General features: G+C 37.5%; 3 protein-coding genes across 3 annotated transcripts; all 3 read right to left on the bottom strand.

The window, feature by feature from the left end:
* Positions 1 to 2884: 2884 nt before the first annotated feature.
* LOC111452817 (isoprenylcysteine alpha-carbonyl methylesterase ICME-like) lies at positions 2885 to 8273 on the bottom strand. Its single transcript, XM_023093719.1, has 11 exons — positions 7860 to 8273; positions 7377 to 7453; positions 6679 to 6748; positions 6502 to 6582; positions 6003 to 6077; positions 5389 to 5490; positions 5168 to 5308; positions 4238 to 4303; positions 4003 to 4146; positions 3488 to 3578; positions 2885 to 3365 (listed from the first exon to the last, which is right to left on the bottom strand). Exons 1-11 carry the CDS (start codon positions 8129 to 8131, stop codon positions 3204 to 3206), a joined length of 1281 nt encoding a protein of 426 aa, XP_022949487.1. The 5' UTR covers positions 8132 to 8273; the 3' UTR covers positions 2885 to 3203.
* Positions 8274 to 9273: 1000 nt separating this feature from the next.
* Positions 9274 to 12155, bottom strand: LOC111452483. The gene is made up of 9 exons (XM_023093245.1): positions 11872 to 12155; positions 11080 to 11191; positions 10873 to 10973; positions 10615 to 10740; positions 10421 to 10541; positions 10248 to 10332; positions 9909 to 10022; positions 9782 to 9821; positions 9274 to 9675 (listed from the first exon to the last, which is right to left on the bottom strand). Exons 1-9 carry the CDS (start codon positions 12046 to 12048, stop codon positions 9523 to 9525), a joined length of 1029 nt encoding a protein of 342 aa, XP_022949013.1. The 5' UTR covers positions 12049 to 12155; the 3' UTR covers positions 9274 to 9522.
* A 927-nt stretch (positions 12156 to 13082) lies between these two features.
* LOC111452777 (protein trichome birefringence-like 19) lies at positions 13083 to 15538 on the bottom strand. Its single transcript, XM_023093659.1, has 2 exons — positions 14972 to 15538; positions 13083 to 14072 (listed from the first exon to the last, which is right to left on the bottom strand). The coding sequence occupies exons 1-2, from the start codon at positions 15500 to 15502 to the stop codon at positions 13260 to 13262; spliced, it is 1344 nt and encodes a 447-aa protein (XP_022949427.1). The 5' UTR covers positions 15503 to 15538; the 3' UTR covers positions 13083 to 13259.
* Between the last annotated feature and the right edge of the window lie 471 nt (positions 15539 to 16009).

Here is a 16009-nt window from a genome sequence, read left to right as displayed (position 1 = left end):
AAAAAAAAAAAAAAAAAAAAAAAAAAAAAAAAAAAAAAAAAAATGGTTGACATGAAACATTAGCAACATAGCGTCCCATTTTTGTTTGTAGTTTGACAGTGTTTATGCACTAAGAGTTAGTTCAGCTGTTAGAACAAAAGTTTATTGGATCAAGTGTTTAGAAATGATAGTGATTCAATTAGAATCATTGTTTTGTTCTTTCCTTTGACCTAATCTTTTTGAATCTTTGATATCTAGACATGTTCACGATCGACAAAGGGTTTTTGTTAATCAAAAGCAAGTATAGTTAAAGGAAAAAAAAAAAAATAGTCCAAGCCCACCACTAGCCGTTGTGCACTTCTGTTACGTATTGTCATTAGTCTCACGATTTTAAAACGCTTCTGTTAGGGAGAGGTTTCCACACCCTTATAAAGAATATTTCGGATTTTGAAACGCTTCTGTTAGGGGGAGGTTTCCACACCCTTATAAAAGAATGTTTCATTCCCCGGGATCTCACATTGTTTCTCTACTTAATCGTGACATATCACGAAATCTAATTCTTGTTATCGTATAATGAAAGCTCGTATGAGAACACATAAATCTAGCAAGGTTGAGCATAAGAATGAATTGAGTTAGAAGCTTAAACAAAATTTGGTGGGTAAAGAACATTCCAAATAGATGATGTATTTGGTGGGTAAAGAAGAGGGTTTGAATGAAAGGATGTGAAGAGTGTGTTAAGGTATATAAGAGAGAGATGAAAGGTGATTAGTAGAGGATTATGGGATTAATGATGGATATATATAGTTAACAATAAGTGAGAATCATTAATGGAATGAAAAGAAGAAGAGAAAGAAAAGAGTGATTTGAATGGAACAGAGAGTAGGGAGGGGGGAAGGGAGGGGGGAAGGGTAGGGGTAATGTGGACAATGGTTTTGATTGTGTGGCCGATCAAACATCCGTATTCCCTTTGCCAAAAAGCCCTTAGAACCCACACCCAGGCCCCATCTACTTACCAATTTAACCCCCTACCTCTATGAAATGACTTGCAACTAAGCCTCCTCTTTTATTTTATTATTTAATTTCTTGAGTTACTAATGAACTTTGTTTGTCGTTCCGTATCGTATCTAATGAACTTTGTTTGTAGGTCCTCATCGTTTGTTGTAGCTGAATAGTGCGAGCGACTTATGAACTCAGTACATAATTGTTGATTTCATGACTTGAATACAATAAAGTCTTAACCCATAAGAGCCCAAGTGTATCGTTGATTTCATGACTTTGAACACAATAAGATCTTATCATCACTTAAAATATTATATGCTTCAGTCTATTACATATCCTTGTTAGTCTTAACAGTTTTCTAGTTTTAAAACGTGTTTACTAAAAAATGTCTACAAGTTTTAAAACACATTTGTTCCCCTCTCCAACGTCGGATCTCTAAGTATTTTTTATATTTCGACTAAATTATAATTTTTTTTAATTATAAATGACTAAAATTTAATTAAAGAAAAAAAAAAGGAGAAGGGTGGAAAAAAATTGCTACATCATGACCGTGCATTTCATCCTATCTGCCACGTGGCAGAAACCCAGACCTTCTTCATCTTTCAGTCTCTTCTAGGGTTTCTAGTTCGAGTTCCTCCCTCCCAAATCGGCAAATCCTATTTTAATAAACCGGTCTGCCGGCCGGCGACATCCGACGATTTGACTCACAATCTGAGAAGTCTGCTGCCTTACGTCTGGAATTGATCCATTCCCGAAGACTGCAACTTGAACCCACCAGGCCCCCACACCCAGACCAGACCAGACCCACCCCTGTGACCCATACCCGCCGCCCGCTGAAGACATATTCGGCCAACCGCTTACCCAGCCGGCTACTCCGCTGCAGTTACTATTAACCCTTTTTCCCACTTCTCAAAAACAATGTCAAATCTCAACTGAATTTTAGAAAGAAACAAACAAAAGAAAAGAAAAAGAAAACCACTAAAAACTTATAAACAATAGTGATTAAATTGAAGTAATCCATCGATTAAAAAAGACAAAAGTTTTTTAATTTTAGCGGTACAGAAAACCCAATTGGGATGAGATGACCAATGTTACACACTGTGTTTTCTTTCACCGATTCCCAGAAAACAAACAGAAAATTTTACTGCCAAAAGCAAATCCACCGATTCTGACAATGGTCAAATCCATCCCATATATATACCTTTCATATGATGTCTCTGTAAAATTACATTAGCCTACTCTAAAAAGAAGACGAAAACGTGGAAAAAAAACCAGACAAGAACACAGCATGTAGACATGCAAAGGTATCATGAAATGAAACAATCTAGAGAGAGAAAAGGAAAAATAAAGGAGAGAGAGAATGTTATGTGGAGAAACAGAATGAGGAAAGCTGCAAAAGAAAAAAAAAACCAGACAAGAACAAAAGCATGTAGAGGTGCGGTGTTTGATATTAATATATATATGGAAGAGGAGTGGAGCCTCTGGTCTGATACAATACCTAGTTGAGTTCATTCAATCAACTCAAATGGGCAGACGCTATATATATGTTATATATATAGAAACATAGGGAATGGTTCTTATATCTATGTTCTCCAGGTATGATCATGAAATGCATCAGCAAAATTAAAGATTGTACTTCTCTTCTTTAAGCTTGTACTTTTTTTTCTAAAGAAATATAGTTTGAAAATGAAATGTATTGAAATAAAGATGGATGAATGTCTACAAAACTAAAATGTAATGAAATGCTTTGAAACTTGGTCAATTTATGAGCCAATTGTAGATTAATTACATACTCTTATGGTTTGCCCGCCCTTGAAACCTTTTAGATCATCTTAGTGTAGTACGAGTCAGGAAGATGATGATGACCTAGTTAACTCTCGATGATGACAACCTCTAGGTGAAGGTCTTGTACTAGAACATTGCACATTCGAAATTGAATAAACGAATTGGTATGAAGTATTCAAACAATAATACAACATAATCAATGGGTAATCTTAGGCTTGCTACTTCTAAACCAACAAGAGCGCTACAAACACCAATAATAATGCTACACAATTAAAGGAATAGAAGTTTTGAATGCTCTGCTGCAACTACAATTGCAGACTGGATTCAGGAGCTTCCAAAGCATACTACGATTATACATATAGTCAATAACACATGGCGAACAGAATGGTAATATTTTGATGTCATTTGTTTGTGAAAAGCATAAAGAAATGAGGAGGGCTTCAGAAAGGGCTAACCATTCGTGCCAATCTTATCAAAATCTCTGGAACAAGACGCGGTTTTGGCGGTGCCATGGAATCCTTTGCAAGAGCTTCCTCGTCGCCGGCATGTAATATGGCAACTAGTTGATCAAAAAGTTCATAACTGCCTCCCCGAAAAGGATCCTGCAAAATATCATCAGAAGTTTCACAAAATGACTTTGTTTAGTGATGCCAGCTGCGATCTCTCATCTTCCCAAGTAGAACATGAAACAAAAGATACAACAGAGCATTGAAGGTCGGCTTACCTGAAGGAACAAATCTGTATGAGTTTTTCCCTCGTAGAGAAATAAGTTAGCTTGTGCCCCTACATTTCGGAGTGTCTCCACAAAAGTTTTACTGCAAATTTGAAATTAGCATCCGACCATGAGAATAGGATTCTATTTTTGATGCCCAAGTGATTCTTGAAATTGGGAGCAGCTCATGTGGAGCATAATTGGACCTTTTTAATTTTTACTGATTTCATAGCTATACATAATTTATATACTAGTATGAGAGCAGGAGCTTGTTAGCGAGCATCTATTATTTGATTTCAGAAAAACTGTGAAGTCCAGATAAATAGAAGGCCTAGCACGAGTTTTTTCTTTCCATTCCAAGTACATATTGTACACCACTAAACATACATTATGCAAAATTAAAGATTGCAACACTTCACCATTCCATAATTTGAGATAATAGGTAACTTAAGTGTAAAGAAAGGTGACATGAGAATAATTGATGAGCATTCATCTAAATATCAATTCAATAAGAGAAACGCACTAACCTGGCATCCGATGGGATTGAGTAATCACCAGTACCATGAAAAAGAACGAAAGGAGGTAAGCTGGATACAGCATCTCTGATGCTAGGATCTTGGATTCTTATTTCAGGGGAAAATTGGGCCAAAGATTCTTCACCTTCCATTATGCTACAGACACACAGTAACATAAATTGGAGAGGAATTTAAGTTGACATCAATCAGTCAATTAATGAAGAGAAACATGACATTTAGGACCTACCTCAAAAAGAGAGAACGATATAGACCCCGACTATCGAAGTGCTCAACTAGTTTTGACAAGTTATAACTGCCACAGAATTCAGAAAAGGGAACTTCAGTACAGGGTCCTTATGCATGAGCCAGACAAGAAAGAAAATTGCATTGTAATCATAACTAGGATTTTCTAAATGGGAAAGGGCAGCCTATGATAGAAGCATTAGTAATGAAATGAATATGAAAATCAATGGTCAATTAAAGATGTTTCAACTACTTTCGAGCAAGAATACTATGATTACATTTTAACTAATGATCTGTTTGTGAAATTCAATCCTAAAATGTATGGTCCTCAACTTTTAAAATGTATAGAATGCAAGGCATTTGCCTTGACTCCTCATATAGATAACAATGAATTTGAGAGGAGTTGCAGGACATATAGACCATTGACATGAAAAAGGACCAACCAACAGGTCATAGAAAGTCCTTTCAGTTTTTCATGGGGTCCCTTAAGCCATACTCTGTGAAAGTGAAGTAAAAGCATTTACACCAGCCAAGAGCCAATAAAAAAACATGATCATAGAATTTATCGAAGCCCAAAGGGGAGGGATTTGTTGTTAGAGCTCCAGAGATGAGAGGTTGAGAGGTTAAATTCAGTATTAGGACCATTAATTAGCAAAAACCAGCCTTTTTATTGCACAAATCTAGGAAAAGTAAGGACATTGTTATGGTTCAACATTTTCTCTTCCTTGTTCGTCTCTTATCTTGTTCATCTAGTCTGTCTAGCACCTTTTAAGCACGAGAGTAAAATAAAAAGTACTTCATCTAAGGTGGTCTTTTGAAAAGAATAAAAAAGTTTAACAACGACGGGAAAGCATGCTATTCAATTGTAGCCGAATCACATAATTCCTGGGAATCCCTTATATTCCATAAGAATGAAAAACGGGTAGAAATTTACCCTCCAGATAAACCAAAATAAGCTTTCATTTGGGAAACACTCCAATCTACGCTCTCTCCTTTTCCAGCTTCTTTGATTGCTTGCTCCAAGAGGGCACAAACGGAAATATGTGCACCAGCTGATTGTCCCATTAGAAAGATTCTATTCAGAGAGGGAAAAATAAAGTAATAAGATAGTGAACATATGGCGGGCATGAGAAAATGAAGAAATTATCCAGTCACCTGTCCGGATCTCCTCCATAGTCTGCTATATTCTTGCAGACAAATGAGATCCCTTGAGAAACATCTGTCACCATGTCACTAATGGTACCCTGAGGGAAATTTCTGCAAGTAGAAAGTTCTCAGATTAAGAGACAAACTCTAGTAGATGCATATACTTCTGACCACAGAGTTGACTGATTCAAATTGATCATTTGATATCTTGGAAGCATGCATACAGACACAAGGCACTGAAGCTATGGATATGATATGGCGAGGACACGTTTATTAAAATAGAGTTTGATGAATCACAACACTCAAAATTTATTATTCTTGTCATATATTATTATCTATGCCCACTTATTATGCTTAACAAATGTTTGGTACGTGATTAGCAAGTGTCAGACTCAAAGACTAGATTTGATATATATATCTATTGGGCTAACAAGTATCCTACCCATGACCACAAACATCAGAGTGTCTTAGATTGACACATGGTATTCAGACAAGTTTCTTACAGGACTAGTAAAAAGAGTCTAACAGAGAACAATTTGCAGGACTAGTAAGTTTTCTTCCTTCTTTGAACTAAAGTAGCCTCACTAAGTTCACCATGATAATGCTTGAACATAATGCATTACCTATAGTCAATTGAGGCTACAATGACATCTCTCTCTGCCAACTGCATTCCTAAAAGAGCTCCCCATGCTTTATTCCTGAATCATTAATAAACATTAGAAAATAACCGTCACAATTGTATTGCCATTAAGAAGCAAAAGAAACTTCCATGAATAGATAGTTACACAAATCAACTTGTTAAGTTGGTACATGAAGGTGATTTGGCCATTTTAGTTCGTCATAATTCATAAGAGTTGCCATTAACACGCAAAAAGAAATCTTATGGTTATTGCAACTATAGTCCTCATGGGCAACATGTGGTTGGAAAGGAATAGAACTCCTAAGGATCTTGACTAGATATCATCACGATTTCTTGATTGATTAATAATAATATGGACTAATGTATTGTAGTATAAAATTTTATAGCTTATGAAGAAGAGGTTTTTAAGAGCTGAATGAAGCCAATACCAAAATCCTTTTCAGGATGGACAAGCAAAATGCCATCAATGTCGGATCACTCACCCAATAATCCAAGCTCCGCCACTAACAAATATCACAACTGGCTTTTTTTCATCAGTATTTGTAGGTAAATACAAATCCAAGCTGAAACATTACTCAAAAGAAGAAGAAAAATGGTTTAGATAAGGGTCAGAGTGAAAAAACAAACATAACAATTACCTGTCCAAAGAGAACACCTACCAATTTCTTGGTTGATTTCCATAAATAATATTCCTCCGAATCTGACTTGAGAAGAAATAATCATACATAACTGTTGTAAATGAAAGGAAATCAGATACGCCCATTTATCCAGTACAAGCATTCATGCGGGAACTTTTCCAACAATAATATTTTGATCAAAATTTCAGTAAATTGAGATGGCAACACCAATACGAGGGCACAATAATTCCTTATTTCAGAATGTCTTGAAAATGTTGAAAATGAAGGCAAATATTACAGATTGTGTGCTCGCATATCCATGGACAGAAGTACACAAAATGCTACTTTACAGAAAATTTAAACAATGTAAACCTAGACCCCCTTGCTTAGAGGTCCCTAACTAGAGTATTCATACAGTAAAAGCTTCATTAGGCTAAGTATTATAAAACATGACCATTGTTCGAGTGAGTTTACTCAAAGTACAAAAATGATAGCCCAGAAGAGTGTTATTAAGAAGTTAGCGAGGAAGGCACGGCCTCTAAAGAATTTCAAGAGGCTCGGGAGGAAAGCAAGACTAATTTGAGCAGAGGCTTCAAAGAGTGCTTTAATTTGCAACTTGTGCAATAAAAACTCCACCCCAAATTTAATTTTACTATTTCTTCCAGGGACAACAAAATCCCAAGAATCATTTACAGGAAAAAGAAGAAATGTTCAAAGCGAATAAGCTATGCAACAAATACCTTGAAGAAAACCGGGCATAAGAAGAATGGCATACACTGCAAGTGCAGTTAACCTTACGATCCACCGGTACCCTACCCTGAATGAAAAGAAGGGATCATGATATAGCGAGAGGAAGAGCTCACTGAAAGAGCAAAACTAATATGATGTAGAGATTCCATGATTAATTAAAATTTTTGCAGATTCTCAAGTTCGAACAAACGAAATTAATAAAATAAGGGATTTCATGATTAAAGTATTCCCTCAGAGCAGACGGCGTAAAATTTCAAGCTACGAACTACAGATCCTTTCCATTTCCTTTCCTCAGGGAACAAAGAGTAAATAAAACAGGAATAGAAATAAGAATTGACATCTTTGTAGGACTTCAAAACCAGCTGCGAATTCACATTCAGGTTTTCGAAATCCAAATAATCGGCATATGTGCATGAGTTCGCAATGCGTACAAGTGTTAAGAGAGAGGCAGAGAGAATCCATTTCCACATTACCCAAGAGATCGAAGGAGAGTGAAGCTCAACCGAGTAACAAGAACGGTCTCCGCAGCAGCATGACCAAAATCTCGACTAAAAGACTGCTGACGCCGCGGTGGTTGTGGCTTCCCGGCACCGAGACGGCGGCTCAACTGGTGGTGAATAATCCCAATCGGATAAGACAACATCCTAGAGAGCAGAGGGGGAGTCTCCGCCGAATCCTGATCAAACCGAATCCCCTGGCCGGCAAACGTCACGACAGGGCGGAGCCGGTCAGCCGTAGCCGCCATGGACGGCCGTAGGAGATGAGAAGCGAAGGGATCGAAGCCGATTTTGAGATTCAGAATTGAAAAATGAACGCGTTTTTTTCAAGATCAGTGGTCTGATCCACCTTGGATTTTTGCTTGAATGGCACATTCGAAAGCTGTCAGGTTCCATTTTGTATTTGCAAATTGGTGATGTGTTTTTGCGTAACGAATTTAAATAATAAAACAAATCAAAGCTTCAAAATTACAGTCAGATTGCCGCGTGGTGCTTACGTGGCATACCGAATAACGATCTGTCTAGTGATATTAGTTTTTGGTTTAAAAAATTTTGAAAACGTTTTTAAAATTATAAAGAAATTTAAAAAAAAAACATTCCACCCAATCCAGGATTAGTTCAAATTTCAAGTTCACTAGACAACTTTTCGAGTTTTTGGAGTTAGCTCACCCTCGCGGGATCACGACCCTTTGTCTCGGCCATTGTAGCACGTGTCGCCCAGGGCATAAGGGGCATGATGACTTGACGTCATCCTCACCTTCCTCCGACTTATCACCGGCAATCTGCTCAAGGTTCCAACCTCAACGGTTGACAACTAAACACGAGGGTTGCACTCGTTGTAGGACTTAACCCAACACCTTACGGCACGAGCTAACGACAACCATGCACCCCCTGTACGCATTCCCAAAGGCACCCCCTCTTTCAAGAGGATTCGCGGCATATCAAGCCCTGGTAAGGTTCTTCGCTTTGCATCAAATTAAACCACCACATGCTCCACCGCTTGTGCGGGCCCCTGTCAATTCCTTTGAGTTTCATTCTTGCGAACGTGCGAGTTATGCCGAAAAAAATTTGTCCAACCCAACTTGAAAATAAATGGTTGATAAAAAATATTGGGTCGATCCTAAAAATTTACTCAATCCAACCAAACCCGACCCATGGATTGAGCTTGACGTTTTGTTTTCTTTTAAAAATACCTTTTTTTTATTTAAAAAATTGAATGTGAAATTGTGGAGAGAAAATATTTAGAATATGATATTGATGTCTATGACATACAGAAATGGCGAGCCCAACACCATTCAATAACCAATGGTTGGTATCACTGCAACCATAGAATTAATATCACTTGAATTGAATATTATAGCTTTGTTAATTGAATATTTGATATATAGTCTAATTCTTGAAAGGTTGTATATATATATCATATTATCATCACAAATCTCAGTTGCTAAAGTAATATCATAATTCATAACAAGTAGTCCTGCCCTGCTTCATAATATGCATACAAAAACCCCAAATCAACAGGGTTCGTTCATGAGGGCAGCTTCTGTCATGAATATGTGACTATCTTCTAAGAAACAATGAATATATTCAGTAAACTAAATGCAAACTAACAGAAACCACTTTCTTATTCTTGGTTTCTCTACCTGAGCCACCATCTTTGAGCTGCAGAGAGTAAAGGCTTCAAAAATGGGAGAAATCTGCTCACAAATGGATTAACTTTTCTCCCAATCTTAGCCCACGCACTCTGATGATACCCAGCAGTCAAGGGGAAGTGGTACATCAGCTTCAGTAGCTGCAAACCACACAGTTTCAAGGAAGTTAGTACTCTGAAATGGGTGTGCTCGAGTTAGCCACGCTGCTGTTTCGTGCAAGCCAAACGAGAGACAGAAGGAACCAACCTGCCAGTACATGAATGTTTGCACGAAGTTTCGCTGCCATCTGCATAGAGAAACCGAGGCGATGGATTTACAGAATGAAATGATTGTTAATGATGGAAAACGAAAAAGACGACGACGAGGAACTGACGTGAATAAGGAGATGATCAGAAGGAAACCCAGTGCAATCTCAACATTTGAAGACAGAAGACAAAGTGTGATTGTATTTGATTCCACCCAAGCACAAGGCCGCTCCAAGCATTTCCTAAGCAACCAAACAGATCAATGAGTGCTCCAATCCACACAGAAAGTGAAATTCAAATCTAAATATATGGTAATCATTAAGTGAAGAAAGTTCAAGCACAGCTCAGTTATATAGAGAAAACTAAGAACAAAATGAGTTATTTTGTGTTCATATACTCAGATTAAGCCAATCTCTTTAGCTTGTACAAGTGAACAATTTAACTTGAGAGAAACCTTGCCACTTTACCTGTAGAAGGCAGATCGGGGGAAATTATGCCGAACGTACTTGGAAATCTGCTCAACAGCTACGCATATAATCGGAATTAAAGCAACTGTAACGAAGGAGAAACCGTTATACCATGCATAACTGAGCAAAAACTGCATAAAGTTAGACAAGGGTAAAAGGCAAAGCAGCTATACGTTTAAGGAAAAGATTTGAAGCTACAAAGGTAATGGAGTAAATAAGGTAGACGAGAGCTTTTGTTGCAACGACAGGTCGGAAGTAAACTTCCAAAGCCTGCATATCGAACGACCTGGGTATCTGCTAGATAAAACAGGTCAGACAAACCTTGAGGTATACTAGAAGGCAATAGTTACTTGACCAAAAAACTTACCCCACAAGTAATGAACAAGGTGAATAGAGAGGAGCATGCAGTGCCCATAAGAGAAATCTGATACGCCCTATGTGAAATGTTTCTGGGAACCATTGGCATCACTGCCAACGATGACAAGAGAAACACCTACAGGAAATAACGAATGGCAACCCGTAAGGTTCAGTAAACCCGACTTGATTCTGCAAATAAAGTCTAATTCTTAAGAGGTCTACTTGACACACTTCTAAATATTAGGATGGCTGAAGAATTTCACTTTACCCAAGCATTGACCAAAAAAAGAACCCTATGTCGATCCCAGCGTAAATACATCCAATTTGAACCTGTAGTTGCCGATGTTCCTGGATTTCTTGTAGTTGACCCTACATTGTGTAAACGAAACCCAATTAGTAAATCGCGTAACAAACATGGTAATCTACAATGCAAGTCCGCTCTGGAAAGCAACTTTCTTAATGATAAATCCCATACCGGAGCTCTGTGACTGAGTTTGATCATTTGTAGGAGGTGAAGGTGCTGACTGCCTCCCTGGCTGAAATGATGAACTGCCGGAAGACATTGTCTCAACTACAAGATCAGGATCCTGCATATTTGAATAACAGTACTTAAAGCAAACTCCAAATGGTATGATAAAAACTTCGGCATCAGCCTTTTCATCCAATGTTTACAACAAATGGTATGATAATAGACATATAAATGAGCCATTCAACAAAACATGATTAATCCAAGAATCAAATAGAAGCTTAACTGATCGCTCAGGCATAAAGAACAGTATCTTGATACGTTACAGGCCCTCAGATGAACATACAGGAGTGTACTTATTCCCTTTATGTATGAAAATGACGAACTACCCAGGAAAACAGATAAGCCCAACAGGGTTTAAGCTGGATAAAAGCTTAAAGATACATTGTTCAATCAAGAAAACAAATCCAATCAAACAACAAGAATCCTGAAGACATCAAAGTACATACCAGAAAAGGCAAGTTTCAGAATATCAACAGATTGATAAATGAGATTACAGAACAATCACGCAATAAATCCACAACTCAAGAACTAACTGGGCACAAGAAATACCTATCAGACAAGAAAAACAAGAACCATACACATTTACAAAAACAAACAATTAACAAAACCCGACAATGCAAACCACAAAATTCGAGATAACCCAAGAAAGGGTGTCCAACAAGAAACAAAAATCAACGAATTAACTCTATCATTTCACAAACATTAACGATCAAACTACAGATCAGAGAAAGAACCGACGATGTAGCGCTGGTAGAATTTTCGTTTGAAGTGATCGGTGACGTCGGAGCGAGAAACCAAGTTGGGAGGAATGAGAATGTTGGACCAGTAATCGGCCCATCGGGGGTCGTTGTCGTAGTCGTAAGTCGCCGCCGCAATTCGCTTAAGCCTCTGAGTTTCTTCGCTGATTTCCCCCATTTTTCTGTGTGTGTAACTGCAAGGAGAAGACGGAGGAGGACTGGTTTCTTCACCCTTTGACGTTGATACTGATCACCACCTCACCGCCGATGCTTCTTGTTCTTTATTTCATCGAATGCTGCAATTTATACGACATCGTTTTATAGATCTGTTTGCTGCTAACTTCTGTATTAGCGGTTAATCGCTTATTCATTACGTCACATTATCCAAATCAAATACATCCATTACTATTTTTTTTTTAAATAAGATTAAACATAATAATTACATATTCCCATTTTAATTTTTTTCTTTTAATTCAATTTCTCATTTTCTATATTTTTAAATGCATCATCAAATTTGAAGAGTAGTTGTGAGATCTCAATCAGTTGGAGAGGAGGAAGAAACGTTCTTTATAAGGGTGCGAAGATCCCACATCTGTCGGAAATGAGAATGAAGCATTTCTTATAAGGGTGTGGATACCTCTCCTTAATAGACACGTTTTAAAACCGTGAGACTGACAGCGATACGTAACGGGCCAAAGCGGACAATATCCGCCAATGGTGGGTTTGGGCTATTACAAATAGTATCAGAGTCAAAACATCGGGCGGTGTGCCAATGAGGACGCTAGACCCCAAAGGAGGGTGGATTGTGAGATCCCACGTCGGTTGGAGAGGAGATCGAATCATTCCTTATAAAGGTGTGGAAACCTCTCCCTCACAGACACGTTTAAAACTGTGAGGCTTACAGCGATACGTAATGGGCTAAAGCGGACAATGTCTACTAGCGGTGAGCTTGGACCGTTTTAGCAGCTCTGAGACTAACATTGCTCGAAACCCACTTGGAATAAGCATGTCGGATTAGAATGCTACTCATGGTGCTCTACATCTTAAGGTCCGCACATCCTGGTTTTCATCAAAATTTCATTCTGAACAACCACACCGAGATTCCTCACCGACTATTCATCAGATCAAATCTGTACATTGTGATTCATTAGATGAACAGAAACTTGATATCTAGCTATGTTCATTTCCTACTGGTATCGAATAAACTTGAAATCTCCCAGACAAACCAACTGAACATGCATCTGATACAAACTTCTATAGACTGTTTTATTGTCATTCATTCTTTCATTTTATAGGTGGAGTAGTAATACAGATGAACAGCAATGGATTTTGAGAAGAAAACAAATAATGATTAAAGAATCAAAACCAAAACAAGCAAGAAATCCAAGTTCATCTTTGATTCAATTCTGTTTGATGAGCCAACAGAGCTCTCTCTTGAGCTGATCTGATGCCTTCCAACTTCACCATGTGAAGCAAGAAATCACTCCAAATGTCAATAGGACCAGGCAGGCACCAATGAACACAATCATTAAGCAACGAGCTGTCATTCCCCTGAGGCCAATGCCCATATTGACTCGGGTGTCCATCTGGTCTAAGCCACATGGGTTGCGTTGTATCAAGCAACCTGAACTTAATCCCTTTCTTTCTCCCTTCTCTCTCAGCTCTCCTAAACTCCTCCATTTGAGTCATGTAAAGCTCCAAGTTCATACCTTCCAATGCGGAATCTTTACTCTTGAATGGCTCTGTTCTCAAACAGTTCCCTCCTTGATTCCACGGCCCATTCTCAAAGTGTGCTGGTGCAAATGTCCTCAAGTAAGTGATGCCCTTGAAGCTCTCTGAGGTGAGAATGGCTTTGAAAGCTGTTCTGAAGGCCTTTCTATAGCCATGGTAGATTCCCAGCTCGGTGACATTGTCGAGGAAGCAGTCGTGGCAGCCGATGACTCGGCCGTTCTCGTGGAAATACAGCGGGTGAAGAAACCATTGGCCGGACGAGATCATCACGTAATCAAAGCCAGGTATTTGGGAAGTCCATGCTTCATCAAACTCATCCAAATACAGATCGAACACGCCTTTAGTCGATGATTCTTGTGATTTGACGAGATGGGTTGTCCATAAAAAGGCCATAGTGAAGTTGTAGGACATGTATTTCCATTTCTTGAAGTGCTCATCTCTGCTAGGTGAAACATCAATTGGATACTCCACCTGAAAAATCAAGAAACAACATTGTTCTATTGCTCATAATTATCGCTGCCTAATAAAAAAGATATTAGTCTCCACGATCTAACTCGATTAAGAAGTCAATGATTTGAATTCCTACCACGTCATTCTCAAAAGTACTCAATAAAGAAAATTAAAAAAAAAATTATATCGAGAAATTTGATGGAATCACTGTCATTGTTCTCTGTAAAGATTCTCATAATATTAAATACATTATTTAGATCAATGTCACATGGCTTGTTTGTGGGTAGAAAATGAGTAATAAATTGTTTAGATATGTGTTAAATAATTAAAATTTTAAAAATCTATTAAACATAAAATTAAAATTAAAAAACTTATTAAATATTTTTTAAGTTTACTTTTTTTTTACAAAAATTAAAATAATTAATATATATATATATATATATATATATAAATATTCCAAAATCTTATGTGACTTATGGCACACTCCAAGTTATTAAAACAAAATATTCCATATGGTACTCGTTTTAAATATTTATAAATAACTACCATTAATATTTGGAAAAAAATTGAGAAATAATTTTTTTTTTTTTTTTAAAAACCCATTATTGTTTATAAAAATTAGTCAAATTTCAACACCATTTTCCAAAAAAGTAAAAATTCAATCAAAGAAAATGTATACCAAATAATTCACAATTTTCAAAAAGGGAAGAAAATCACATCAAAATTATTATCTCGTGTCTAAAATTGGAAAAAAAGTGTAATTATTTAAATTAAATATGGTCTCTAAAATATAAAATTCGTGACCGACACATCGATTTACCCAACATTTCATTAAAATGGATGTATAATATAAAGTATTTATAATTTAAATAAAAATAAAAAATAATAGGGGGAAAAAGAACTTTTCCAACGAAATTTACCTTAGACAAGAGGCAGATGAGCGATTGAACGTGATTCCTGGCAATATTATCCCCCACAAACGCGAACGCCTTATGTCTCATAAGCTCCAGAAACTGCGCCGGATTAAACGCAGGCAGCTCGCACCCGTCAGGCCGCCACCGCCACTGGAGGAATCCGCGGTCGGGGCGGCCGTACTTGAGGCAGTTAAGGTGCTCGTGGATGGCCCAGCAGGTATCATTGGTGTAAGGCGGAGCGGCGTTAGGGTTGGAATTGGGGATCCATTCGCCGACGGCGAGATCGCAAGGGAGGGCGGAGAAAATGGAAAGGTTGCCGGAGGCGAAGATTTGAGGGCGGAAGGCAGAGGAGGCGGCGGAGGTGGGGGATTCGAGAGAGGCCTTGAGGAGGAGGAGGGAGTAATTGAGGAGAGGGAAAGTGAGGGGGATAGTGATTAGGATCAACAGCGCTAGGGCTCCGCCCAAAATCGCCATTAGGGTTCTGTATTGCCCATTTTTGCCGGGGCGGAGGTCGGTAGGAGCTTGGACTTGAAGCATCGTTGGAGAGAGAAACAGGAGAAACAACAAAGAAAATGGTTAAATATATATAAATAAAGAGAGAGAGAGAAACAAAAAAGTGACTAATAATTAAAGATTAAAAGATTAAAATGATATTATTAATTATTATAGCAAATAATGTCATATCATACAACACACATTTGTCCATGGATTAAATAAGAGAGAGAATTAGAAAATAGGTTAAAATTCTAAAAATATGAAATTATGGTTAATTAATATTTAAAATAGATAATATTTTTTTTAAAAAAAATTAATGATTATTAAAGGGATAATTATGGTATAATAATTTGCTAGGAGAGAGATTAAATGTATTTTTTTTTTTTTTAATATAGAGAGTGGATAGGAAGAGTAGTACCAAAAGGCAAGGGCCACATTAGTCCAACTTGGTAGGCCAATGAACATTTTTCATATAACTATTTAAATTATTGACGGGACACTTTTTTTTTTTTAATTTATATTTAAACACTAGAAATATAAATTAAATTA

This window comes from Cucurbita moschata, unplaced genomic scaffold (assembly GCF_002738365.1).
Source record: "Cucurbita moschata cultivar Rifu unplaced genomic scaffold, Cmos_1.0 Cmo_Scf00014, whole genome shotgun sequence".
Classification (NCBI taxonomy): Eukaryota; Viridiplantae; Streptophyta; class Magnoliopsida; order Cucurbitales; family Cucurbitaceae; genus Cucurbita; species Cucurbita moschata.
The sequence above is the reverse complement of the archived record's forward strand: the minus strand, read 5'-3'. Positions and strand labels throughout refer to the sequence as shown.